General features: G+C 41.6%; 1 protein-coding gene across 2 annotated transcripts in view; it reads left to right on the top strand.

The window, feature by feature from the left end:
* The first annotated feature begins 2,281 nt into the window (after positions 1 to 2,281).
* Dmtf1 (cyclin D binding myb like transcription factor 1) overlaps positions 2,282 to 27,078 on the top strand; it is a 49,107-nt gene continuing 24,310 nt past the window's right edge. For both annotated transcript variants that reach the window (XM_038315522.2, XM_038315521.2), the window contains exons 1-5: positions 2,282 to 2,414; positions 10,328 to 10,450; positions 12,018 to 12,134; positions 13,940 to 14,062; positions 20,895 to 20,989. In XM_038315522.2, coding sequence (XP_038171450.1) covers positions 12,026 to 12,134; positions 13,940 to 14,062; positions 20,895 to 20,989 — 327 coding nt within the window. In that variant the 5' untranslated portion in view covers positions 2,282 to 2,414; positions 10,328 to 10,450; positions 12,018 to 12,025. The remainder of the gene's footprint in view (positions 2,415 to 10,327; positions 10,451 to 12,017; positions 12,135 to 13,939; positions 14,063 to 20,894; positions 20,990 to 27,078) is intronic.

The raw sequence follows: 27,078 nt of genomic DNA, 5'->3' as shown, positions 1-27,078 counted from the left end.
GTGTGCTTTATTAGAGGAAATCTCTAAATCTTGGTAACCTTATTAGTTACCTGAAACTCATTGTTACCAGTTTCCACAAAGTCCTCAGATATGAGAATATAAGTGAAAGCCAGGGTTTTTCTTCTACTGATGATAATTTCATTTTGAAACAAGATCCTAACTAGTATTATCAATAAAACCTGGAGTCAGATATTGGGGCAAAAGCTGAAAGATCAAAGAAGCAAAGAACAACCGGTCACTTCTTACCTCTCTGCAACCTCAGACCAAGAAGGGGCCGAAAACCTGTCTATGCCCCACCTTATCACTTCCTGTTTCCTGTCTGTACAGACCTCCAGACCTAGCGGCCAGCTCTATCCTCTGAACTCCGGGCAAGTTTTATTGTCAAAACATAAACAAAATGCCACACAACACCATATAGTATATTTTTACATATCTTGTCATATTTCTTGTCCCCCATCTTTCTTGATCCTCTGCTTTCCTAACCCACCCAACGTCATGTCTGTTCTTTCTCTTAAAAAGAAAAACACCCTCAAAAGAAATGTATGGTCCAAATTGTTGGCCATCTACTCCTGTGGACCAGGCCTGCCATAGAGCACGGCTGACACATCCAATTTTGCTCCACTGAAAAAGCTGAGTTGCCCTTTCCCAAGAGCTGTCATGTGCAAACAGCTTCTTGATTAGGGGTGGAACTGTGTCCACGTCCCCTCCTTCTTGCTTAGACTTGAAAGACCAACTTTAAATCTTCTATTAACAATAGCGAAGAGAAAGCAGAACATAACATATCTTGGTTTTATAAACAAGTTAGATGCCATTGAAATCAGAAAAGGAATACCAACAGGAACCTACTGCTTAGAACCTGGTTTTGAGATGGGGTCTATATAGCCTATGCTACCTCAGATTCCAAAGCCTTCACTACTTTAATTAGTGTCCAGCTTGGGTGCTTTAAACACAGCAAAAAAAAAAAAAGGGGGGGGGGGGCTTCTTTGGTGTTCTCATCAGAGCCTGCACTTTTTGCAGCAGACGGAGATTAGGACAGAGAATCACAAATGGTCAACATCCAGAGTTAAGTGACTGTGGAGTGCCCATCCCCAAATGGGACATTTATAGTGGAATCCCTAAACCAAGGCTAAGGGAGTATCACTGAAGATGAGGGCAGAAAAACTGAAAGAGCCAGGGCAATGGGGAGACTGGTGTGAAATACCCATCACCCAGAAGCACACCACCGCTCCAGTCAACACTCCAGCATGGATGGGGTAAAAGGCTTCCATCCCTACCTAAGGGACGACCGGCAGCCAAGGGTGCTGAGGCAAAGTCAGTTTCCCTCCTAAAGAGACCGGATTGGTTTCCCATGTTCAAGAGCTCAGCCCTACACACAAGGACATTTGAGCTACACAAATACTCAAGAATACACGAAACACTTAACAGAATAACAGGACATGAATGTGATTTGAGCGGGGGATGTCAGGGGGAACACTGGGAGGTGTTGGGAGTGGGCAGGGAAGAGTGAATACGATCAAAAACGCGTTTAATCACGTATGAAAAAAATCTTAAAACCAAAGATGCAACTCCCTTAAGGAATCCGATTCCTAAAGATTGGCATGGGTGTCACACGGCTTTAATCCCAGCACTCGGGAGGCAGAGGCAGGCAGATCTTTTTGAGTTCCAGGCCAGCCTGGGCTACACAAGAGAGTACCTGGACAGGCTCCGAAGCTACACAGAAAAAAATCCTGTCTCAAAAACAAAATAAAAAAATAAAATAAAATAGAAAAGCACGGCGAGAGGGTTTCTATTTTGTTCATTTCTAAGGCTCCAGATTATAGGGCTGCAGCCGGCGTAGAGCACCATCACTGAACTTGAAATGCATCCAGAACCTTCGTTTCCTAAAAAGCGAGATCCCACTCAACGGAGATCCCCTTTCCCCAAGAATTATAGCAGACGCCCAGACATCAAGGAGCAGAGACGACACTGCTCGCTTCTGCACCCCCAGGCCCCTTCAAGCCGGCCCACAGCGCTCCCTCCTCTCAGCTCCGGATCTCCGGGATGGAGCAGAGACCTACGCCTGGCTTTGCGACATCGGCAACGGCTGGACGGCGAGGGCCACACAACGGCTCGCTAAGAGAATGGCGTCCGAGCCCGTAGCCGCTCGCTCCGCCAGGGCACCCTAGCAGCGTGCCGCCGCGGCCGGAAGTGACGTCGCGGGTGGCGCGCTGGGCCGCCCCACGGGAGAGGCGGGCAGAAGGGGGGGGTTGCTGGGAGGCCGGGGGCGGGGCGCGGCCGCGGCTCCGTTTCCGGTGGCTGCTTGCGCTCGCTCACCCCAGCTGCAGCCACTCTCTCCCGTGGCTGCTTCCTCCATCCTGGTATTTTTTGGAGCCTCCATCCTGGTTCTTCCAAAGTGCCCGGACCCAAAACAGGAAGTAAGTGCGATGGAACCTACAGGTCCGGGCCTCTGGCGCAGCCGCTCCGCCCAGTGAGACCGGGCCGGCCCCTTCGCAGGCCTTGGCTGTCGCCGGTCGGGCGCCGCGGGCGGGGTCGGAGCTCGGCCTTCGCCCAGTGGCCCCGGCGGCCCCGCACGCCGCGCCCGCCATCTCCTTCGCCGGCCCGTGCGGCCGCTGGCGGCCGGGACCGCCGGGCGAGCGCCCGAGCGCCGCGGCGAGCTGGCGGCGGCGGAAAATGGCGGCGGGCTGGAGGAACCAAATGGCGCCGGGACCCCTGGGGGTGGGCCCGAGCCGCGGCGGACGGCGCCGGGCGCCCGCGGGAGTCTGCGTGCGGGGCGGCGGAGCTTCCAGTCTGGCTCTGCTGGGTCCGCCGTCCGGGAGGCCCCCTGGGCTGCCTGGGCGTGGGTGGGGTTGGCAGTGGGGGCGGGGGTCGCCCGAGCCCACCCGTGGCCCTGGGGCTCGGTTAGCCCGTGTGGCTCTCGCCAGTTGTAGGGCTCGACTGTAACCCGCGAGGGAGTCGTGGGTACTGGCCTGACCTTCTCTGTAAAGACCGCGGGACGTGGCCTGGGGTACGGGGGGAGCCCTACCTAGCCCAGCCGAGAAGTCATTGACAGGATCGTGCCGAGCAAGCCTTAGGGGTAAAGCCTGTTTGGTCCTCTAGGAAGAACTTTTTTTTTTTTTTTTTGTCTTGAGCATCTTCTCGGGACCCTTACAGTTTAAGTCCGAGAGAAGTGGTCCAGTGCCATCCTGTGCTGTTGAATGATACAGCATATGTTTCCGTAGTAAAAGACTCAGTGTAGCTAAGGAAAGGGTGAAAAATACACTTCTCCCTTTCCCAGGCTGAATTTTCGCGATTGCTTTTCTCAGATCTTGAACCCCTTTCTGTCAGCAAGACTTCCAATTGGGACTTTATAGAAAGAAAAAAGCATTTCAGTACAGTTTGAAATATTTCATGTCTTAAGGTAGATACAGTGCAATTTGAGACTTTTCTTAGAACTGTTTTTATTTTGTAATTTGTGACTTTTAGGCTGCAAATCAAGGAAGAAGAACCTTTGATTATGTTGAAAGTTTTATAAATATAAAGTCCATTTTCTTGTACTTAAGATTTCCTTAAACTCGTTTCAAATGACTACTATTGTAACATTTAAAACTGCAAATATAATAACAAAACAAAGTCTTATTTTACTGTGATAAGCTAGTGATAAAATTATGTATATTTGGCTAAGATTGGAAAAAATTTTAATTGCATTTAAAAAATTTTTACACTAAGTGTACCAAGTTGGTGAAAGGCTAACAGTGCCACTCCACCCCAGACAGAAGGTACATATAACAGTTCAGTCCTATATAGAAAAAAATCATTTGTTATGGTTAGGAGGGTCTTTATGATGATTTTATCCCATTACTTTACCTCTTTCCCCAGATGTTTTTGTGTACCACCAAACAAGCTAATGCTCTTCATTATTTTACTTGATAGACTTGTCACAAACTATTGGGGGAATTATCTAGAAATTCTGCTAAGAGTTCTGAATCTGTTTTGTTGACTGCCGTTGAGATAAGAGCCACCTGCTGCTTTTAGAAAAATGTTACTTTTTTCCCCTTTGTCTTCAACGTTTATTCAGAAAGTTCTGAGCCTTGCATGCTTCTTAAGAATTTAAATCTGTATCTTTAGCAGTTTAGAGACTACATACAATACAACATTAACCTTTTTCTCTGAGTATTCAGGTCTTAATATTTTTAAATGAGGATATCAAAGTTTTGGACTTAACGGTTTGAGCCTGACCGTAGACTGTGTCAGGGAAATAGTTCCTAGTGTCCTCCTGTGTTTCCTTTTTTAATGTTGTGCTTGCCTGTGCCATTCTGTGTCTGCCCCTAACAAAGGACTTTGCTTTGTGTTTATTAAAGAGCACAGAAAATGTGGTATAAAGGAAAGAATATAAAGGATACCTTTTTATAGAAACAGTTACACAAGGGAAGAAGTTGTGTTACTGACCCAGAATAACAAAACCAAACTTTGTTATCAAACTATATCTACATTTAGCATCTAACATTTATGGTGACTATGTTTTGTTTAGGGTTGTTTTTGACCTGTTGATTGTTCTCAGCAGATTATTATCACAGCATACACAAATTATTCTGGATCAGGGGCATGGACAAGTACATAATTCAAGATTAAAGTTATGCATTTAGTTTAGGTTGTAAAAGCTAATTGCATGGTTAATCCAAGGCTTTATAAGGTTGGTTACTTTGTTCTCATAAAAGCAGGATTGAGCAGACTGAGCACACAGTAGGACAACAGACTAAGTACATAGTCTTGAATGATCTCAGGGCATGTCATTAACTTGGCATCAAGGTCTGGCAGAAGAAGTTCAGCTCTTCAAAGACGATATTTTCAGAAAGCTCCACAGATTTTGTCTTAGTCTGTTGGTGCAATGACTTAAATTAACTTCACATGCCTCTGGGTTTCGGTAAGCATTTGGCTTAATTTACAGACTACCTTTGCTAAACTGCATAGCATTCAGGATACATACCTAACAAAAAACAAACATCCCTAAGTATGTATAACTTGACTGTAGATGTTAGACTAAAGAGAGAGCTTGGTGCTTTTGAAAGTGTTAGATAACTGGGTGACTTACTTGAAGCTTTTATCTGTCTGTTGCAAACGCGTCAAAGCTTTAGATAAACATTGGTGTTAGGGAGGGTTCAGTTGTGACCCACCTTAGCCAACAGATATGCATCTACTCTACAAACCTGAACTTCACCTAGAGTGCTTGTAGAGACTGTCTGCTTAATACTGCCTTCCTCAATCTGGCTTCTCATTTTACTGATTGATTACATTCTCTTTCTGCCATAGATGTTAGAGCGTTCTCTACTTGCAAAGATTAGGAATTCATAAACTTGAATGCTATGCAGTTTAGCAAAGGTAGTCTGTAAATTAAGCCAAATGCTTACCGAAACCCAGAGGCATGTGAAGTTGTTGTTGTTTCCTGTCTCCATTTATCTTGATAGTGGTTTTTGTTTTGTGAAGAGAATTCTTGTAATAAAAAATTAATAAAATCACAAGGTTTGTTTGCTTTGATACCATAAAGGTAAATTGGTTCAGTTTCAATAAAAGGAACCTATTGTGTCTGTGTTTTTCAAGTTTATGGGGAGGTAGCCCAGTCCATGATTATCCAGAAAGAAGCTGTCAAGAAGAAGCATATTGGAAGGGCCTGTGTAAACTTCTTACATCATATTTATGAAAGGATTGTTTTGGCTATGTAATCAGTCAGGTCGCTCCTTCCAGCCTTAGTGTTTAGCGCTTACTGTTCCCTCACTATAAGGTGTTTTGTGCAGAGAAAATGTATATTAGGTCTATTCGCTGCCTGATGTGTTTTATTATTTGGTAAGAAAATGTGACTTGTCAATAAACTAGTGCAAAGAACATGGTGGTAATTTGTATTTAGAAATCAGATGGTGTATTACAAAAAGTGCTGTTTTGAAAAGATAATATCTTACAGTGTAACCAAATACATAAGCTCTTAGATCAAATAGGCAGTACAATTTTATTGTCAGGTATGAAATCTTGACCCTCCAAATAATCTATATTACCATATAATTCACTTTATTCAATTACAGCATCATTGATAATTGAAGCATTACATTAAACTCCATTAACAAATTTATTGATACTTTATGATGTGTAGTATTTGTTTACCATCTTTTTGTTGATTTTGTTTTTCAAAACAGTTTCTCTGTATAACCATCCCGACTGTCCTGGAACTCGCTCTGTAGGTTAGGCTGGTTCCAACCTCACAGAGATCCACCTGCCTCTGCCTCCAGAGTGCTAGGATTAAAGACATACACCACCACCACCTGGCTGTTTACCATTTTTTAGTGAAGCCTTTAATCGTGTACCTTAATTTAATACTCTATCTTAATCTACTTTACAAACTTTCCCATGAAGTTACAAAAGTGTTCCCAGGAGTTCAGAGCTGTTAACTGCTAGCAGGGGATCTTTTGCTCTGCCTGGATATAAGTCCTGCCTGGGTAGGCAAGGAGACTCTTCCATTGCCAGCAATGCTGGTCCTGGAGTAACCAAGACCTAGCTAGGGTCTGGGCTGACAGATCACATGCATAACAGTTAAGAGCCCCAAACAATATAGTTCTATTGCTCCAGGCATTTATTTTAACACAAGACTGAAGCGCTATTAGGCCTTCGGGTTAGAAGTTCATTGCTCCTAGCATTAACTGTCAGTGGCCCCAGAACACAGCAGCTTTGTAATCTGTAGGTTTGGGCAGTCTTAAACGGCAGAGGTAGGTATTGCTCTTAATAGTAGAGCTCGCTTACTTACAGATTTTGGGTGCTGAGACCCTTGGCTAGAGCCAAGATGAATGAGATCATCCTGATGACAGTGACTAGTGTTGACAGTTCTCAATGCCCAGAAAGTTTGAGACCCTTGGCAGCTTCCTGGGACTCTCCTCATGTCTTCATGGCCCTTGGTGGCTCTCATCTCGGCTCCCTATTATTTCTGCCATTAACTCTGGAACCCTTCAGGTCTCCTTACTTCTGACTGTCACTGCCTCCACTTATGCCTGGACTTTTCCCCTTTTTGTGTGTAACCAACTGAGCTTGTCCTAATCAATAAAAAGTAAGAGAAGGACACTGGAGAAGCATTTTATTGGACCTAATGATGCATACAGGTGGGAGCAAAGGAGCACATCACCCAGCAGTCCATGCAAACAGAAATGTCTGTGCTAGGCAGGGCAAAGCCCCTCATACAAATGACGAACTCTGCTGATAGCTGGAATACCAGGGGAGGTGCTCCCCTTTTGGCCTGGATAGGAATAGCTGTGGGGTCACAGGGAGTTCATCAAAGCTTGTGATGGCCAAAAGTTTGGAGGTTGTACTTCAGCAAGCAGGTTGGTTTCTCAAAGCACTTATCTATAGACTGTTGAAAGCAGTAGGTGCCATAACTCATTTAGCTGGATATGTTGTTGGCAGTCCTTTGCTCAGAGTAATAGGGGCACTAGAAGACGGGTCTAACATTTGTCTAATTGGAGAGTCAAATTGTTCCAACTGCCTACATCTTGAGTTAGTTGAAGGAAAAATAACCATTAAAAAGGATGCTTACAGTGTAGATTTACCCTTACAATTAATGGTGTTTCACAATGCTTAACTCTTAACCCTATGCCCCAAGGCGAGGTGGTGCCATCTGATTTGCTTCAGAACCATTTCCAAAGCATTCTTCAAGTGCAGAGTGTCCGCAGCTGGAACAGTCAGTACTCCTAAAGATGTTACTCTTGGGATAGTTTTGCCCTTATCTAAAGAGTCTGCTAAACTGAAGAGTTTAGGATTGATTCTCTTGATAGAAGAAATTGTAGTACGAATAATAAAAACCCAGAGACAGATATTGGGGTCCAAGCAAAATAGCCAGCCATTGAGATATCTCACCTCTACCAAGGCTCAGACAAAGGGGCGGTCCTGCAATGCTCTCCACCAACCTCAGACTCACGCTCGGCTGAGTTCCTGTCTCTTCCCCTTTATATTCTTTGCCCAGCTATAAAGCTCCTGTCTCCACCTCCCTAGTGCTGGGATTAAAGGCGTGTGATCCCTAGTGATGGGAGCACCTTTCTGTGAGCTCTGTTCCTCTTTTAGACAAATCTTGTATAACCCAGGATGGCCTTGAACTCACAGAGACCACCTGCCTTTGTCTTCCAAATCCAAGGATTAAAGGTGTGTGGCACCATTCTCTGGCCTGTATGGCTCACTAGTATATCTGCTTTGCCCTCGATCTTCTATTTATTAAAACATAAATAATATACCACTGTAAGAAATCTCAAGACAGCCTGGTATAGACTGTTGTGGATACTGGTGGTAACTATAATAAAGATATATAATGAGAAGGAGCGAGCTGAGCAAGGAAAAATACTTGAGAAAAAGGACACCAGGATGTGGGATGGAGCTAAATCCTCTGTTCGAGGAGGTAAATGGATTAAGAGATGTTATAAAGGGATTCAGATTAAATATGTTCTTGCTGCATTAAGTTACGACTCTCTGTGGTGTTCTTTATTTCCCATTTTAAGAGTATCCTCTTAGTGAGTTTTCCTATACCATATAACTGCATTCTATTTTCCAGTTAAACAATCTCTGTCATGTAGGGTCAGACTATGTTGCCTCCAGCTTCTCGTGATCACCACCAGTAGTGTGTGCTTAGATAGAGTTGACTTCTAAAATAGGAAGAAATGACATTTTTTGATATTTTTTCTTTTTTCCTTTTTCTTTTAAGATTCTTGACACTTAACTGCCCCCACATTCATACCCGATGGACATGTGAACCTCAGAACCAATACTGAAATAGGAGCATGAGCAACTTAATTCTTTTTTAATTTTGATTTTAAAAAAATCACGTTACTTTGTCGTACTTATCCCTTCTTGTTCCACCAGGTTATAAATAGGGTCACCTTGGGTCAGCATGGTGACAGAAACATGCCAGTACTAGAAAGGCAGAGACAGGGCAGCCTGGGCTCCATCATGAGACCCTGCTACGTGCCTCCCTCCCCTAGTCATCTCTATTTGGAACTAGAAGTGAAAGGTTTGTCTTTCAAATGCGAGCATGTGTAAGAATGATTATAAATGCTTTATATCATTTATGGGTTCTTTTTTCTTGGGTTCATTAAGGTATTTGTTGTTTCAAGATAACCCATCAAATGGTGGAAATACAGCAGAATGTCAGTTTGCCAGTTAAAATGTTGTCTGTCTTTCCTTCATCGTGCTTTCTCGTTTTTAATTAGTATAAAAGTGAGACCACCGATGATTTGGTAAGGGTTCCAATGTCAAGCGTGATTTTTCGTCTAACAAGTTTGAGTAAGAGCACTAAATTACTAGTCGGATTGATTTATTCATCAACATTTGTCTGTTTCAAGTCATAAATAATCTTCTAACACTGTGTTGAGCCCACTTCCTTATCCTATTCTCTTTATCCTCAAAGTGAGTCTTGTCTTCTCTATGTTGGTTTCTCTATTTGCCATCTGCTCCCAGTCCACTGAAATTTTTTCTTAAGGTCATGTGTGTTCTCCATATTGCCAGACCAAATAAATACTCTGTCATCTTACTGACAGTTAATCATTTTAATGCCCATTAAGCATGTCTCAGTTTTCCTTCTCTATCACTAACTAGTTCTCAGTCTCCTCTGTTTTTGTTCCTGTTTGCTTTTTTTTTTTTTAAGATTTATTTTATGAGTCTTTTTGCCTGCATGTGTGTCTGTATACTACGAGGCCAGTAGAACGTGCTGGATCCTAGAACTGATTACAGATGGTTATGAGGTGCCATGTGGTTGCTGGGAACTGAACCCAGGTCCTCTCGAAGAGCATCAGAGGCTCTTCACCTAAGTCAGCACCTTGTCTGCCTCTTGACTTCCGTAGTAAGGGTGCTCTCGAATTAGGATCTCAGCCATCTTCTCCAATTTCTAGGTGTCTTTAAAAACAACTTGCATACCTATTTTTAAGATAAAATTGGGTATTTTAGAGATGTGAATAAATCATTATGAAAGAGCATGTGAGCTGGAAATGTTAGTTTTTCATAGGAGATAAGTTTGCACTTATCTCCAAGGTCTACCATATGGTTCCAAGGTCTACCATAACCACCTGTATACTTCAGTCTATATTTTCAGAGGACAGCTGACTGGTGAGTGACAGCTTGGGTTGAGAAACTTCCTATGAGCTTTTAAGTCATCACACTGGACTGGTTTGGGGCTGACTTGCATACAATGCACGCAGAAGAAAGCTGTGCTTCTGTTTCAGTCCTGGGGTGAGGCATCAGAGGTGCGAGGCCAGCGTGCAGCAGCATTGTTTCCAGTGCTCGGATAGTACTGTTGTTGTTTGTAGTAAGCCTCTGTGGTGCTGTACTGTTTCAGAGTGCTGCAAGTGCACAGGCATGGAGGAGAAGCAGTCTGGATGACCTGGGGGTGATGCTGCTGGCCAGAGCGCAGAGACGTGATTCTATGGGAAGGGCTGTAGCTGATCCATCCGTGGTCTAGGTAAGCCTGCTCTACTGCGAAAACCCACCCAAGTGGTTAGCCATGCTGCATCATGATTTCCATTCCTCTTTATCTTGAAGATTGTGTTCTTTTGTATAGTAAACTTAAACTACTCATTGGATCTTTACCATGTAAATACGAATATAGTTGTCTTTGTTGCCAAAGTATTTTTTTTTACCAAATGCTTATTTAAATAGTAACCGGTATGTAAATGAGCTAATACTATATCAAATACTGAGTGATTAATTAAACACACACAAGACTTTTGTCTATATTAATTGGTAAAGATATGTGAGAAAAACACTTTTGAGACACGAACTGATTTGTAAGATGCTAAAGATGTCAACCATGTCATTGGTAGTGCAGTATGATTATCTAGCCACAAGATAGTGACTGTGTTCTAAGACTCCAATTCTTCAGTCTGTATTAAATATAAAGCAGCAACTAAGGACACTTTAAACATACATCAAAAAAAATTAAATAAAAATAAAAAAGCTCGGGGGTGGTGATGCCTTTGATCCCAACACTTGGGAGGCAGAGGCAGGCAAATCTTCTGTGAGTATGAGGCCAGCCTGGTCTACAGAGCGAATTCCAGGAAAGCCCGGGCTGTACACTGAGAAACCCTGTCTCAACAAACAAAAAAGTAGGTCCCAACCCCATTACTACTAACTACAGAAATATTTGGTTGGTGTTCTTATTTTTCAGGTAACGGCTTAAATACTCATAATAGGGTCTTATGAATAATGATTATTAGATCAAGGTGGAAGTTTTGTTTAATTTGCTGAAGATAGCAGGTTTGGAATCTAGTTCAGTGGCAGATCGTTGGGCAAATATAAAGAGGAAGGTCTGGGTTCAATCACCATTGTGTCCTCCTTAACAAACATAAGAGTCAGGTGGCAGAAAGCTGTGAGAACATAGTACAAAAGCTACCAGTAAATATTAAAAATTGCTAAGAGTTCTGCTGATTAACAGCTTAAACTTTTTTTTTTTTTTTTTGGCTGTAGTAAAAAAAAAAAAACTGTAAAAGCAAAGAAAGGGTATTGCTGCAACGAAATTCCTTACTAATCGATTTAAAGGGCTTTTTGCCTGAAGTCAGAGTGCAGTCCATCACAGCAAAGAAGACATGGTAGCAGGAGTGTGGGACGGCTGGTCGCATGCAACCGCATTATGTCTTCAGTGGGAAGAGAGAAACACAGTAGTGCTGCTGAGCACCCTTTCTCTCCTCTTAGTCTGAGACCCCCGCCCACGGGGTCATGTCAGTTTTCCCAACTCATCCTAATCTAGAAATTTCCTTATAGTCATGCCTACAGGCTTCTCGGTGGCTGTTCTAAATTTCAAGGTTAGTCATCACAGAAAGTTAACACTGTAAGAAAGTTGTTGGGAGTTAATCTGGGTTGGTCAGATTCTTGTAGGTTATTGAACCTGATTCTAAATAGTGGTTATTGACAAGTGGTTTCTGAAATCTGAACTCCTTTGCAGTTTCTTATGAAGACTAAGCAGATACCTAGATTTCATGTTCTGTCTGGAAAGATTATTTTAAGTCCTTAAGTAGCCTCTTCTCGTGCAGATTTGAGTATGAGCACAGTTGAAGAGGATTCTGACACAGTAACAGTAGAAACTGTGAACTCTGTGACGTTTACTCAGGACACCGACGGGAACCTCATTCTTCATTGCCCTCAGAATGGTAGGAGACTTTGCTGGCTGTAATTGAAACTGGGGATGTCTGATTCCATTTTGTCTGTCACCTACACACATAGTTGTGGTATCTCTGGATTATAGATTAATCTTAATTTATGTGTTGTGTTTTATAAATACCTTACTATTTTTAAGTTAACTGAATTTTATTCTAGTAGCCATTTTTACGTGGGATGTAAGTCTCTGAAGATGGTGAAATAGCTATAATACATTTTTATATCATTTGTTACCAGAGGTATATTTGACGCATTAGAACATTGAGAAGTAGTTCTGCGAGTGATTGATGCTGATATAGGAAACAGGATTTTATGTGACTGATTAAGATTTATATCTTAATTAAGTCCTTCTGGTGAATTAAGATTCAAAAGTACCTGTGTGTGTGTGTGTGTGTGTGTGTGTGTGTGTTCATTCTTTAGTAATCTGCTTTCTGTCTTATTACTCTGTAGTCTCTGTATTTTTCCACTCAGTCATTTTAGCTATCATCTACCTATTATGATAGTTCATATTTCTGTCTTTATAACTAAATGTTACATGTCCCAAGCAGTTCTTTCCACACACTTCCCAGGCTGCACGTTACTTTTTTTTTTTTTGGTTTTTCGAGACAGGGTTTCTCTGTGGCTTTGGAGCCTGTCCTGGAACTAGCTCTTGTAGACCAGGCTGGTCTCGAACTCACAGAGATCCGCCTGCCTCTGCCTCCCGAGTGCTGGGATTAAAGGCGTGCGCCACCACCGCCCGGCTGCACGTTACTTCTTACTTAGAGTCTCTGGTCATGGTTCAGAATACGCTAATATGCTGTTAGTATGCTGCTGTAAACTTCATTGATCCCTGTTGTGGACCCCCCTTTGTTAGATCAGATTCTCTTTCTCGTCTGCCTAACTCTGGCCTTTTGTCCAGTTTTTCCATTTCTTAGCACTGTTTTGAAAGCTTACAGTGATTTCTTTTTAAGAACATAGTTTGGGCACTTTTGCTACTTTGTTTTCTTCCGCCTAGCCTTCTCTCCTGCCACAGTTGTCCCTGGTCATGTGATTATGTCCTAATAGTTCACTGTTTTATTTTCTTAGCATCTTTTGATTTCTTCAGTTCCACTGCACATTGTGCTACTGGCAGGAGAAGCAAACATGCTTCCTTGCTTTCTTTTTGTTTTTTCAAGTTCATGATGCCTACTCAAGAGCCCTCGCTTCACTTTCATTCGCAATGCATTTCCCCTGTGCTCGCGACCTCTCCATTCCAGTGTCACAGCTCTGAGCACACCATTTTAACTGTTCATTAGGTGCCACCACACCGTAACTTCCTGATGGGGTATCCTTTCTTCGCAGGGTACCCTTCCTTCATGGGGTACCCTTCCTTCTGAGAGCATCCTTCATAGAGTATCCTTCCTTCATGGAGTATCCTTCCTTCATTAGAGTAGCCTTCGTGGCGTAGCCTTCCTTTATGAGGTATATCCTTCTTGCATAGGGTATCCTTCATTTTCCTGCTCCAGGCACTTAGACATTAGTAAATATTTGAATGAACCCAATAACCAGTCCTTTTCTTTGTGTGTTAAATCTTTGGAAAATCAAGTTAAAAGGTGGCACTTTGTCCATCACAAGAACAGGGGCTGGGTACTACTGTAAGCAAGGAGAAAGCGATGATCTTTGAGTCCTTGTGTAGCTTAATTAATTTAATTGAGCAGGTGGGTTGAAGGATGATTTTAGTAGATAAGAAAATTGCTGTAGAGATATCTATACTAAGTACAGATTTTGTCTATTTGAGGTTTCTGAGCATTTTGTCTGGCTTCTTTTTCCCTTCTGCTAGACCCTGATGAAATAGACTCAGAAGATAGTACTGAACCTCCGCAGAAGAGGCTCTGCCTGTCCTCTGAGGATGACCAGAGCATTGACGACTCCACGCCTTGCATATCAGTTGTTGCACTCCCACGTAAGTCTGCTAATAACAGAGGTACCTTCTGGACTGGATTTTAACTTGCACCAGTCAGTTGGCGTCTCTAGAGAGACTTGAACTCTAGTCAAAAATATCTGTTTTTAAACAAATGCTTAAGTGTTCATTATATGCCAACCATTAAGTAAATGCCTTTACATATTGTCCAATCTTTTCAACACTTAACTCTACACCTGCTGTTGCAGGCTTTATAATGAGTCTTTTAAAGAAATAACTTTACTGAGTATTCTGTCTTAGTAGACCCTTTACCGAGGGTCTCTTCATTTTTTAAACGGATATGAATACGTGTGTTTCCCTGCTTTGTTCAAGAGTATAAGGTTTTTAAATTGCATCTTCCCTCCAGCCCATCATGTGTACAATAAATACTATTACCATTCACTCGTACATGGGAAAGAAGAAAGTGAGGCTCAGAGGGAGCACGTTCAGACATTGGCAGGTAGTCTGCTTCCTCTAGCACACGCTTTAGCCCTCTTGCCCATCTGCATGGAAGTTCGGGAGGTGCCTCGTTTACTTAACCCTAATGTGGTTTAGTATGGTGAGTCTGGCAGCCTTTAGGGCAGGCTAGATTGCAGACGGGGCACCACTGGCAGAGGCACTCCAGCAGCTGCACAGACCATGTTTCTGTTTGCCTGGGAAAGACGAGTCCTGTCCCTAGGAAGCCGGAGCGATGCCTTCAGTTGCCAGTTTTGATATTTCTGATTTTACATATCAGCATCAAATGAAATATCTTTACCTAGATTTAAATTAAGACTAGGTTTTAGCATGGAAAATTATATCTTAGCAAGTTGTATGCACAGAGCTAATTTTCTTAAATTAAGCAGAAAAGAAACCATTTTATTTCAGTTTACTATGGATGAGAAAACTGTTAAGGCTAGTATTAGCTTTCAAGTATAACATATTCGTGCCTAAAATTTGGAACTAAAGTTTCTTCCTGTCGATTCGTGTTTTTAAATAGCTCCTACTGTGTCTGTCACTGGATTTTAAAGCTTAGTGACCTATCTACACAGATAGAATCCTATGTGGATATTTTATAAGGCAGAGTTTTTGAACAATTCTTTCGTGCTAAATTAGCATAAATTAGTTTATTATTTAAAATACTTTGTTCATAATCATAGGTTCACTCTGTACTTGGCACTGTGTTCCATTTTTGTGATATTACATCCTTGTTCATCACCTAATAAACATGGAGATGTTGACACTATCGTGCATGTGATACTCAATTTGCTCCTCTCATATGGAGAATAATTTGGAGTCTTAATAGGAGGTTGAATTTAATAAGCTGGCCTCTGAGTCTATGTTCTCCATATTTGTAAGAATTGTTGATAAACTCAATTTAGGAAGGTTTCTCTTTAAAAGAAAAATGGTAAGAGCTACAGTAAAGTCACAAAGTTTAGCCATTGTTCCTCTCAGCCTTTGGCTCTAAAGAGTAGCTAATCTGCCTGTCCTAAGAAGCTGAGGCACAAAAGCAGCCAGCTGGTCCTACCCACCATCCCAGGGAACAAGCAGGTCACCCCCTGCGGTTTTGTGAAGGTAACAGTGTGTAGTTTGTATACAGTGGTGGGCATTCTTTTCCTGTGCTCGCCAGGGCACACTTAGACCTCCACATCTCTGTCATCAGTGAGCACTCTGCCACACCGCCAGGTTTGTGTTGGCCTACAGGAGTGGATGTGTTTCCGTGTGGCCTTTAGAAATTGGCAGCTGCTTTCCCTCCATAACCACTGGCTGCATCTTGCTTAGAAGTACCATAGTGCCTTTTTCATAGTTGACTGCATCCACCCACAAAAACCGACAGGAGCTCATGGTACCTCGGGCCACTGGCAAACTATCACTAACTAAGAGAGCTGCGTGTTAGCAGGTAGGGTAATCCCACTTATACCCTTTGGTCTAGGTCACCAAGTCACCCATAGGTATTACAAATATTGGTTACAGCTGAAGAAGTTACATAAACATTTAACTACTGTATCTCCCTGGAACCAAAACCAAAGTAGTCTCCCATCTAGTGCCTTAGGGCACATCTCCAGGGGAAAAATTCTTCTACTACCTGTAAACCTGGTAAGAGCAACTTAATGTACAGATTTACAACTGTGATGGATATAGGTACAAAGACATGAAAAATAAGGTAACACGTTACTGCCAAAAGAACATAGCTAAAGACAGCAAGTTCAAAGAAAAAAACCTGCCTTTTTAATAGTTTAAATAATAATCCTACTTCAGTAAAACATAAGAAAATGAAATTAGGAAGATACCTTTTGTTCTAAATAAAAAATTCAGCAAAGGTGTATTATTAAAATATGTAAAATTTGAAGCTAAAGAATTTAATAAATGAAATTTTAGAATATAATAGAACTTAAACTAGATCAAACAGAGGAAGGACCTCTGAGTCCATATTTCTTTCTGAGCTTGAAGTTATAGTAGTTGTTTAGAAATAACTTAGATTAAAAAAAAGAAAGTGGCTGTAAGACTTGTGGTTAAACAAATGATATTATTATTAGTATTTTATAATAGAAGGAAATGGACATATACAAATGGATTGGGCAAAGCAGCAGTTGAATATTTTTCAAGTCTTTAGTTAGTATATACATCCAGGTCTAAGAACCTCAGAGACTTAATAGATTCATTCAAGAAAGGTCTTCTTTGAGGTATGTTATGTCAAACTAACAAAGGCCCAAGACGAGAGCGCCAACGTATATGGGATCTTCTCTGAACTAGCTGCAGACTTCTCAGCAGAACTCTTAAAGGCCAGAAAAGGAATAAGACATATTTAAATTGTACAAATAAATAAACAAACAAACAAATAAATATGTGTGATCAGTAACAACATAAATACATTGTTCAGCAAAGTACTGGCATTCAGAAATGAAAAATGCCTTTCCAAACAAGCTAAATGAGACAGTCCACTTCTGTTGGGCCTCTCCAGCTTTGTAGTGCTGAGAGACTCCTTCACTACAGTCAGAAGGACATCTATCTTTAAAAAATTCAGTAAGTTTAAAACTCAGAAGTATAAGATACACAAAAAGGACACTGAGTCTTACCAGTGTGGAGAAACAGCTTTCCAAGAGGAAAAATGGAAACTAGTATATACTCAGCAAACTCCAAATTTAACAAACAAGAATATAAATTAGCAATACTAATGGTAAATATAAATGGATTAAATTTCACCATGCGTATGTTTAGACTGGCAAAATGAATTTAAAGGGAGAAATCTTAAGATGTTAGCTTACTTGTAAGAACACACAGTAGATCAAGAATCAAGAAATGAAAAAATGAAAAGTGTCAGGAAGCTATTATTTAAGGATGAAAAGGGTTATTCATATATTGGTTGGCTGATATGATAAAAGGGTCAGTCGAATAAGGTGAAGTAGTAGTTACAAACATGGCTGCACACCCAGTAGCAGAGCACTTGTCACACACACAAATGCTGATATGAAGAAGAGACACTACCGCACAAAGGGTTGACCATTTCAGTTCCTGTTGTGCTCTCTGGACAAGTTAGGCAGAAGAATCAACAAAGAAACATAGGCCTTAAACTTTACTGTAAACCAAATGGCCATAATAGCGCTTCATGTATCATTTCATCCAGTAGTAAGCTACATACCCGCTTCAGTACAAGGACCATACTTCAGGATAGACCGTGCACACTCAGGCCACAGAACACATTCCAGCAAACTTCAAACCTAAGTCATCAGACTACCATGTGAATACAGTTAGAGATCAACAGGGAACATTCTAAAACTAGAAACACTTGATAGAAACCTGGCATACCCAGGCCCAAGGGATGAGCAATGTTAAGAGAGCAGTTAGCCGGGCGGTGGTGGCGCACGCCTTTAATCCCAGCACTCGGGAGGCAGAGGCAGGCGGATCTCTGTGAGTTCGAGACCAGCCTGGTCTACAAGAGCTAGTTCCAGGACAGGCTCCAAAGCCACAGAGAAACCCTGTCTCGAAAAAACAAACAAACAAACAAACAAAAAAAAAGAGAGCAGTTAATAGCAATTAGCATACATTGAAGAAAGATAGAGTCGAGTACCTAGCAAAGCAAGAATAAACTCAGAATCATAAGGGAAGAATTAACAATTACCAGATTGACAGAAAAAAAGTAGATCCTGAAAAGCCAATATAAAAGCTCATTTGGGGAAAGCATATACATAACTTTAATTGATAAATCACTAGATTAATCATAAAAAGACACTCAAAATCAGAGACCAAAATAAGAAATTATAATTAATACAAGAGAAATATGAAGAATTAGAGATACCAGTATTTTTAAAGGACCCTAGTTAATAAATGGGAAAACCTCCAAGTGAATAACTTTTATGGACACTTACACCAAAGTTGAAGCATTGAAGACGGAACATTTGGACAGCGGTTAAAGCAACAGCATAGCTTAGGTGAAGTAAGCCAGGCACAGGAGGTTGAAGAGATTGAGTTTGGGAGGTAGGGAGTAAAACAGTGGTTGCTGGAGTTGGGAAGGATGGAGTGGGGAGGGGGCAGACTGTAGTTTGTGATGAAGGAGACTGCTGTTCCCTGTGCAGGGGAGTGGATATTTAGAGATGAAAGCTAGGGTGGGAACATGAAATGCTACATCTCAACTAAACAAAGACTTATGTGTTAGACTTTATGCAGGTTGATTAGCATTAAGATGTATATCTAACTAGAGACGCAAGTTTTACGTCCTTCTAAAGCGGAAGCTAAAATCACCTGTCTAGTCACTGGCTCACTGCTTCTGTGCAGCCTGCCGGTGCATGTATGCCGTTTCTTACTCATGGTCACGGTGATGACCCGTGTGTTCAGTGATTCTTTTGAGACCCCAGTCCCTCGCTCTTTGTTCTCCATTGTTGCTCCATTGTCACCACTCTTGAGTCGCTTGTTGCTGCTGTGCATCTGTGACCTTTCAGACCTGTGTCCTACTATTGCTCCCCGGCTCCAGCTCAGTCCCTCTGTAGTAGTGCTCCGGGATCCCTTTCAGCTCCGAGCCCGCGGTCAGGCCACTTTCTCATTGTCCTTCCTTTCTCCTCACCCAGTGGTAGTGTTGTGACTGCTCGTTATATTCAGTCTTGCATTTGCCTTCAGATGCCTTTCCCTTCTTTTCTTTCGTTGTTGTTTGCTTAAGCTATAACCCCATCGAAATTGGGTTTTGCCTATTTATGATTAACACAGCTAATCAAATGATCTTGGAGACAGGCAGAATGAACAAGCTGGCTTGGCTTTGTAGTCCTCACAAATGGGATATGTGATCTATCAGGACAAGTCACAACAACTCTTTTGTTCACTCTGAGATCAGTGTTTCATGTCCCCAAGTCTAATACCTCACCTTTCTTACTCAGAGACATCCTTGCTTTCTCTCTCAGAGGAAATTGAACTAATGAGAAAATAACTGTACATTCCATTGCCACATCTGTCTTCACCTGTGTCCGTGGATCCTGGTCTTCACCAGCCAGCTACAGCTTTTCCATGTGCCAGCTCCATGTCTTTGCGTACTCAGATATAGTTCTTACGTCTGACTTCTGAATCACTCATCCTCTACCTAGATGACTCCCATCAGTATTAAACACATTTGTTTGTAAACTGAATTCCCTGAAGCCACTGTCCAATAGCCTGTCCTTGCCTCCGAGTCTTTTTTTCCTTAACACATCCCAGGGTTTCATCTTTTACCAAAACTTTTTCCTGGGTCTCCAGAGATCTTATGCTAAATCTAGTATTCTTCTTTTCTCTCCTTCTCTCTGATTTTGTCTTCTCTGTCAAAAGCTTTTCTCGTCACTGGCTTCTAGAAACACCTCTCTCTGGTTTTCTTTTTACATGTCCATCTCTTAGTGTGACCTGTCGCATCACACCCAACTCTTAAATGTGGAACACTCCAGAACTCAGACCTGGCGCTTAGACTGCCTCTTCTGCTCTTACTCGTGGTTTCTCTCTGGTAATGATAGCCCGACTTATTTTAACCAGACTTATCTTAGACATGCCTGTTACAGTAGAGTCACCGGGGTTTTCCTGAATTCTTGATGTTTGGTAAATATCTGAATATTCACGAATGCTTAGTACTAGTCTGTTCTTCTTGTTGCTTGTACTTAAAAAAGAAGGGGACAAGCACCTGTCATCCTTGACTTTCCAATTTCCCACACGTCTAGTCTGTCTTCAAATCTCATTGGTTCCATCACCACTTACTCAGAATTTGATCTACTGATGGTTCCACCCAGTCCAAACCACTGTCCTCTCGTACACTAGAGCATTAGCCTCTTCCAGATCAGATGTCTCCAGCCCTTCTGCCCTTCGGGTGCTTTCCTCCCAGCAACAAGAGCAGTGCCGTTAAGATTAAAGCGTCTGTGTCGTTTCTCTGCTCAGAGTCATCCTGTGCTTTCTAGTCTCCGAGTTGTTATCTCTGCAGGTGCTTACAAGGTCTCCTTCTGTTGTCACCGCATCTGCTGTAGCAGTAGACTTGAGTATGCTTGTGCCATTCTCAGCGTGCACTATCTGCAAGACCCCGCCAGGACCAGCCTTCTTCCTGTGTCCCAGGTCTTGTCCCCCAGCTCTCACCTAAAATTCAGACATACTGCTTCGCTTCACCTCATTCCTTTTCCTACTTTATTTTGTCCTTGGCTTGTAAGACTCACCCACTTGTTTATCTTGTTTATTAGAGTGTAAGCCCCATGGAAGGACCTTGCTACCTGGCATCTGTGTCTCTTAAGCAAATTAACGTGCACTGTATCGTTAAGAAGCATGTTAGGAAATTAGATGATCACACTCTCCCCATGGATTTCGTTAGGATGATTAGTTTCTATGATTATTATTGCGGAGATGAATCATTGTTTTCTTGAAGTTTCAGAAAATGAGCAGAGCTTTGAGGTGACCATGACGGCGACCACAGAGGTGGCAGACGATGAACTCTCTGAGGGAACTGTGACACAGATTCAGGTATAGTATGTCTTTAAACTGGCTTCAGAGAGGGACATGGTTATTACGCGCAGCTTGTGGAAGAAATGATAAGCGTATACTTTTACAGCATCGCAACAATGAAATTAGTGGAAGACCTGTCATTCAGGTTCCCGGTCCCCCATGCTGCAAGCAAAATTAGATATTTCTTCGCCGTAGAGTGATTCGTGGCTGTTAAAATGGGAAATGATGGGTCTGCATTCGTCTGTGTCCAAAGATTTTACTTGAGCTGTTAATAGCAGTGATTATGGTCCTACTGTTTGGTACTTGTAGAACTAGATACGTTTTCACATGTGTTGTGAGGATTACTGGCCAGGCCTTAATGTTCTTAATGTGCTGTCTTAGTGTGGGCCAAATCTGAAATGTGTGTGTATTCTAAATTTATGTCTGCCTGATTGTGCCTTTTGTTTTCGTTGGTTTATCCTTTTGCTTCATATCTTCATTTCATAAACTACTTAGTATTTTTTAATTAGAAGCATCGGAACATTTTTATGACGCGCATCTCAGTGGCCTTTCACTTAAGAAACACAAGAGTTCCAGGTTGATAGTAGCATCAAGAGCTGAGAACACCTCAGGCGTGTGTCCTATTTCAGTGGGTAGAACTTTTCTCAGTTCTCCTAAAGCAGTAGAAAAATCCTTTCTTCTGAGCAGGGACTGTCACGTCATTCCCCTGGTTTTCATTTCATTTTTGTTGTTTGTTTTTTCAAGACGGGGTTTCTCTGTGTGACAGCTCTGGCTGTCCTGGAACTCACTCTGTAGACCAGGCTAGCTTGAAACTCACAGAGATCGCATTCCTCTGTCTCCTGAGTCCTGGGATTAAAGGTGTGCCACCACCAGTCTTTAATGTATAGTACTGACTAATACTGCACATGTGAAAACATGCAATTTTCTTCTCTCTGAGATTGTATGATTTCTCTTTAACCTGTGCTCTATCCATTTTCCTGCATATTTTGCTATTTCATTTTCTTTAGAGCTGAATAATACCTATTTTATAATTTTTCATTATCTAGTACTATTTTAGTTGATGCCAAAAAGGCATTTGACAAAGTCCAGAGTGCCTCCATGGTAAAAGTCCTAGAGACTTTAGAAATAAATAAATACATACATACATACATACATACATACATACATACATACATAAAGGCTGTATAAAACAGACCTATAGCTAACTTTATATTAAATGGAGACAAGTTGAGATCATTTCCTCTGAAGTTAGGAATGAAAGAAGGACATACATTTCCCTCTATTTTTCCGTAGAATGCTTGAAGCGTTAACTATAGCAGTTAGACAAAAGAAAAACATAAAAGGACAAAAATAGGTGTAGTGTGAAGCGGCGGGCTGTGTTCCCGCCGCCCAGTTCCCAGCAACCGGCTAGCTTTATCCGAAATAATTACACGGAAACTGTATTCTTTTAAAACACTGCCTGGCCCATTATCTGTAGCCTCTTATAGGCTAATTCTCACATCTTCCTTTAACCCATATTTAGTAATCTGGGTAGCACCACGAGGTGTGCCTTACCAGGAGAGATCTTAACCTGCGTCCATCTCGGAGAGGAGCAGCATGGAGACTCCAATGGCGAATGCCTGAAGCGTCTCCCCCACTCTACTTCCTTGTTCCCATAATTCTGTTCTGTCTACTCCACCTACCTAATTTTCTGTCCTCTTAAAGGGCCAAGGCAGTTTTCTTTATTAATTAACCAATGAAAGAAACATAGACAGATAACTCTCCTCCATCATTTCCCCTTTTTCTGTTTAAACAAAAAAGAAAGGCTTCAATTTTAACATAGCAAAATTACATATAACAAAACAGTTATCAAGCAAGTATTACAGTTACAATATTTAAATCTATTTTATCTTTTATCATAACTAAGGAAATCTATAACTACCTATTTATTCTTCAACTCCATCAAAGACTCCAGAAGGATACAATGCTACCTAAGTAAACAAGAAATAAGTAACTTATAAAACTCTAGAAATGACAGAGACAACTCGCTGCCTGGACAGTCACCCAAAGTTCCCCTGTACCGTTGGGGCATCCATCCTCGGGCTTCAGGCCCACAGTATCCAGCAGACATTTCCATGAAGCAGAAAAATTCCAAAGACAGTTCAGTCACTTTCTGCTGTGTCCTGCAGAACGTCTCGCAGACTCCTTCACGAATCAGGAACCCCGAAAGACCATCTCACCTTTAGGCAAGTTCAGCAGTCCTCTCTCTGCGGGTTCCTTGTGTCCAGTTTATGGAACAGTCCAGCCAAGAGCAGTTTCTTGCCCAAATGGCTAACAAACTCCATAAGTAGCCTCTTCGATGCCCATCTTCCTCTTGAAGTAGATTGGTGCTGCCAGGAGCAGACGTGTCTCATTGTCATGAAAAACCCTAAGTTATTAAAACATTAAATGCCATATTCTGCAGTCTTTGAAAGATATGAAGAATGTCTATCTAACTGAAATATATCTCTACATATCTAGAAAATCTAATAACATGACTACAAGCTTAACTATTATCAATGATTATCCATTAACAACCTATATTTCCTAATTATACATTACAGTTTTTAAAATGAACTACAATCACAATAGCTTAATCAAGATCAGAAATACATATACATATAACAAAATTGACCTTAAAATCTATACCAATGCAAATTCATATCTATATCATCTCCCCCTTTAAATGTAAAAGAACATTTATAAGCAATATTTGGGAAAATGGGCGCAGTTTTTTCTCTCCAAACTGCTTCCTGCTGAATGGGGGCGCTGTTATTTAGGTCTTTCATGGTGTAACCTGTGTGCTAGGTTCCTCTCAGTTGGCAGTTGAGTGAAGTAATTTTTTGAAGATGTTCACAGCAACCTTTCAGGAGGGCGTGGTCTATCATACCATATTGGGATAGAAGCAATCCACAGAGTCTCGTCCTCTGTGAAAACAAAAGAAGAAACTCTTTTCCAAAGCATCATGTTCTTAGATCCAAATCCTGAAGTCATACCGTTAAGATGTCCATTCTGGTCTAGCCTGGCAGCCCATATAATGAAATGTCTCTCTGTATTTAGCTCCTTTACAGTCAAAAATTTCAAAGAAAACACAACAAAATACATAATCCAGACTCTCTGTGAATTTTCCATTTTTACGTGGCTTATTTTTACTCTATCACTTTACTTCTTTTAATCTATAACTATCTGTACTCTGTCTCTTTAAAGACTTTAACCTTTTTTTTTAAGGCATTAACTTTATTCTCTATATTTTCTTTTTCTCTCTTTTAAGCCTACGTGAGCCATTTAAAGGCCTTCTATGTCTGAATCTTTTCTATTGTGAATCTGTAATTTTTTACTATCCAGGAGCATTTCTTAAAAGGTTAAGCACTTCTTAAAAACTTAAGTTGCGCCACTTATAGGTAATACGGTACTGCCTGTTTACAGCCAAGTCTAAACCTTAACTGCGCAGTTATTGTGGTAATTACGATAGATCCTGCCTGAGATCAGCACAGTTCAGCATGGCGGAGCAGAGCCAAAGCCGCTCCTGCCTCAGTCATTTGGTGCCCCTGAGCCGCACACAGTTCCAGGCACACAGCAGTCGACATTGGAGCCGCACTCAGCAGTTTAATTCTGAGACTGAGCGTGCAGCACAGAAACTCTTTTCATCCAAGTTACAGCCAAATCTGACACGCAGAGCACCACGCAGTCTGAAAACATCTCTATGGCGGCAGGAATCCGCAAATGCTGTCCCGCTCGCCTAAGCCTGATTCCGCCATCTGCCCAGGTACAGGCAGGGAGCAGTGAGCCATTGGCATGGTCTCAGAGTACTTTCTTTCCGATACCAAGCGGGCAAGGTTTTTAAGTGGATTTAGTCACCACGTTGGAGCGCCAATCTGTAGTGTGAAGCGGCGGGCTGTGTTCCCGCCGCCCAGTTCCCAGCAACCGGCTAGCTTTATCCGAAATAATTACACGGAAACTGTATTCTTTTAAAACACTGCCTGGCCCATTATCTGTAGCCTCTTATAGGCTAATTCTCACATCTTCCTTTAACCCATATTTAGTAATCTGGGTAGCACCACGAGGTGTGCCTTACCAGGAGAGATCTTAACCTGCGTCCATCTCGGAGAGGAGCAGCATGGAGACTCCAATGGCGAATGCCTGAAGCGTCTCCCCCACTCTACTTCCTTGTTCCCATAATTCTGTTCTGTCTACTCCACCTACCTAATTTTCTGTCCTCTTAAAGGGCCAAGGCAGTTTTCTTTATTAATTAACCAATGAAAGAAACATAGACAGATAACTCTCCTCCATCAAATAGGAAGAGAAGAAATCAAAGTCTCCATTTATAGACCACGGACTATTTTACTTAAAAGACCCTATTGAGTGGACTGTGTCTCCAGTGCTAAAGTAGTAAAAGACTTCTACAACAAAAGACACTAAGAGATGAGAAAAGGGAATCACAAGAGAAACTAGACAATGGGAAGATAGTTCATGTTCCTGGGTTGACAAAATGAATACCATGAAAGTGACTTTATTACCACAATCAATTCATACAAGTATGCAATACCTATCCGACTTCCGATGTCATATTTCACAGGACCATAAAAAGCAATACAAGAATTCCTATGGAACCTCAATCCTAAGGAGTAAGAACAATGCTGTAGTCATTACAGTACCAGACCTCAAATTAATCTGTACAACTCTAACGATAAAGACAGCCTGCTGCTGACATAGAAATAGACAAATAGAGGACCCAGTAAAGTAACAAAGCTGTGCCCGCTTAATTTTTCACAAAGATGACGAAAGTACTGGTAAAGCTCCCTGCAATCTGTTCTTTCACCTTCTCCAAAGATCTGTTCAAAAGGACCTGAAACATCTAGAAGAAAACTTAGGAGATGCCCTCCAAGATATTATGGTAGGAAAGAGTTTTTGACTAGACCATCATTGCACAGGAACTAGCCCCAGGCATCAACAGATGAGACTGGGTTCTGCCTTACAGGTAGTTTTTAGAGTGGGGGTTTACTGTCTTGTGAGACTAATGAATTTAAATGATCAGCTGTAAGAGTTTTGTTTTGTGTTCTTTTCTCAGATGGGGTCTCTTTCTATAGCTTAGGCTGACTTCAAACTAGTAGGAGGAGCTACATCTAGTTTGTCTCAGTTCTCAGTTTATAACCATTTCGTTTAGTAGTGTTAAAAAGTCTTAAATGTATGACACAAGTTGAAACGGTTAAGACTTGTTATACTTGTCCCAGTGGTTTCTCATGTGCGTGCGTGAGTGCGTGCATGTGTGTGTGTGTGTGTGTGTGTGTGTGTGTGTGTGTATGCATATGTGCACGTGGACATCCTACAACATACATGTGAAAGTCAGAAAAAGCGGTTTCTCTCCTTCCACAGCATGCATTCTGGGAATTGAATTCAGGTCACCAAGATAGATGGCAGTCGGTCTTTACCTTCCGAGCCTTCTCACTAGCTGTCCGATGATTTCTAGCTAGATTTAAATCTTGTCCACAAATAGGCCCTTAAAGGGGGATAACCATAGAGACATGGCTATTCTCATTGTGTTCTGCTCTTTCACTTGACAGATTATCTATTTCAAAGGAAAATGGGATTCAGTGTGACAGTTATCTAAATTATTCTATTATTAATAAACATCCAGGAGTCAGATAGCAGAGTATGAATCTGATAAATCCAAAAGCAACAGAGAAAAGCCCAGTTTACCTTTGTCTGCTTTTCCAAGATCCAGAAAGGGCCTCGGAACTCCTAAAGCCCCTCCTCCTTCCTTCCTGTGTCCCTTTTCCACCTGAGTCAGCCAAAAAAAAAAAAAAAAAAAAACAACTCTGGCCTATTCTGGTCACCTGAGCATGAACTCTGTCCTCTGAATTAGGATTCAATTTATAGACAGTTTTCAGGGGACAGAGTAGAAAGTTCTCTTGCAAAATTTCCCCCTTTTTGTCTAAATAAAAAGGTAAGGTTTTAACTCTGACATAATAAAACTATATGCAATGAGGTATTGTCTATATAAAAAAAGTATTAAAAAAAGTAAAACTATATACAGTAAGAACAATATTCAAGCAAGAATTACATTCATAACGTCCAGTTCGTTTGTATTT

This window comes from Arvicola amphibius, chromosome 18 (assembly GCF_903992535.2).
Source record: "Arvicola amphibius chromosome 18, mArvAmp1.2, whole genome shotgun sequence".
NCBI lineage: Eukaryota > Metazoa > Chordata > Mammalia > Rodentia > Cricetidae > Arvicola > Arvicola amphibius.
Note: the sequence above shows the minus strand (reverse complement) of the source record. Positions and strands in the feature narration are given on the sequence as shown.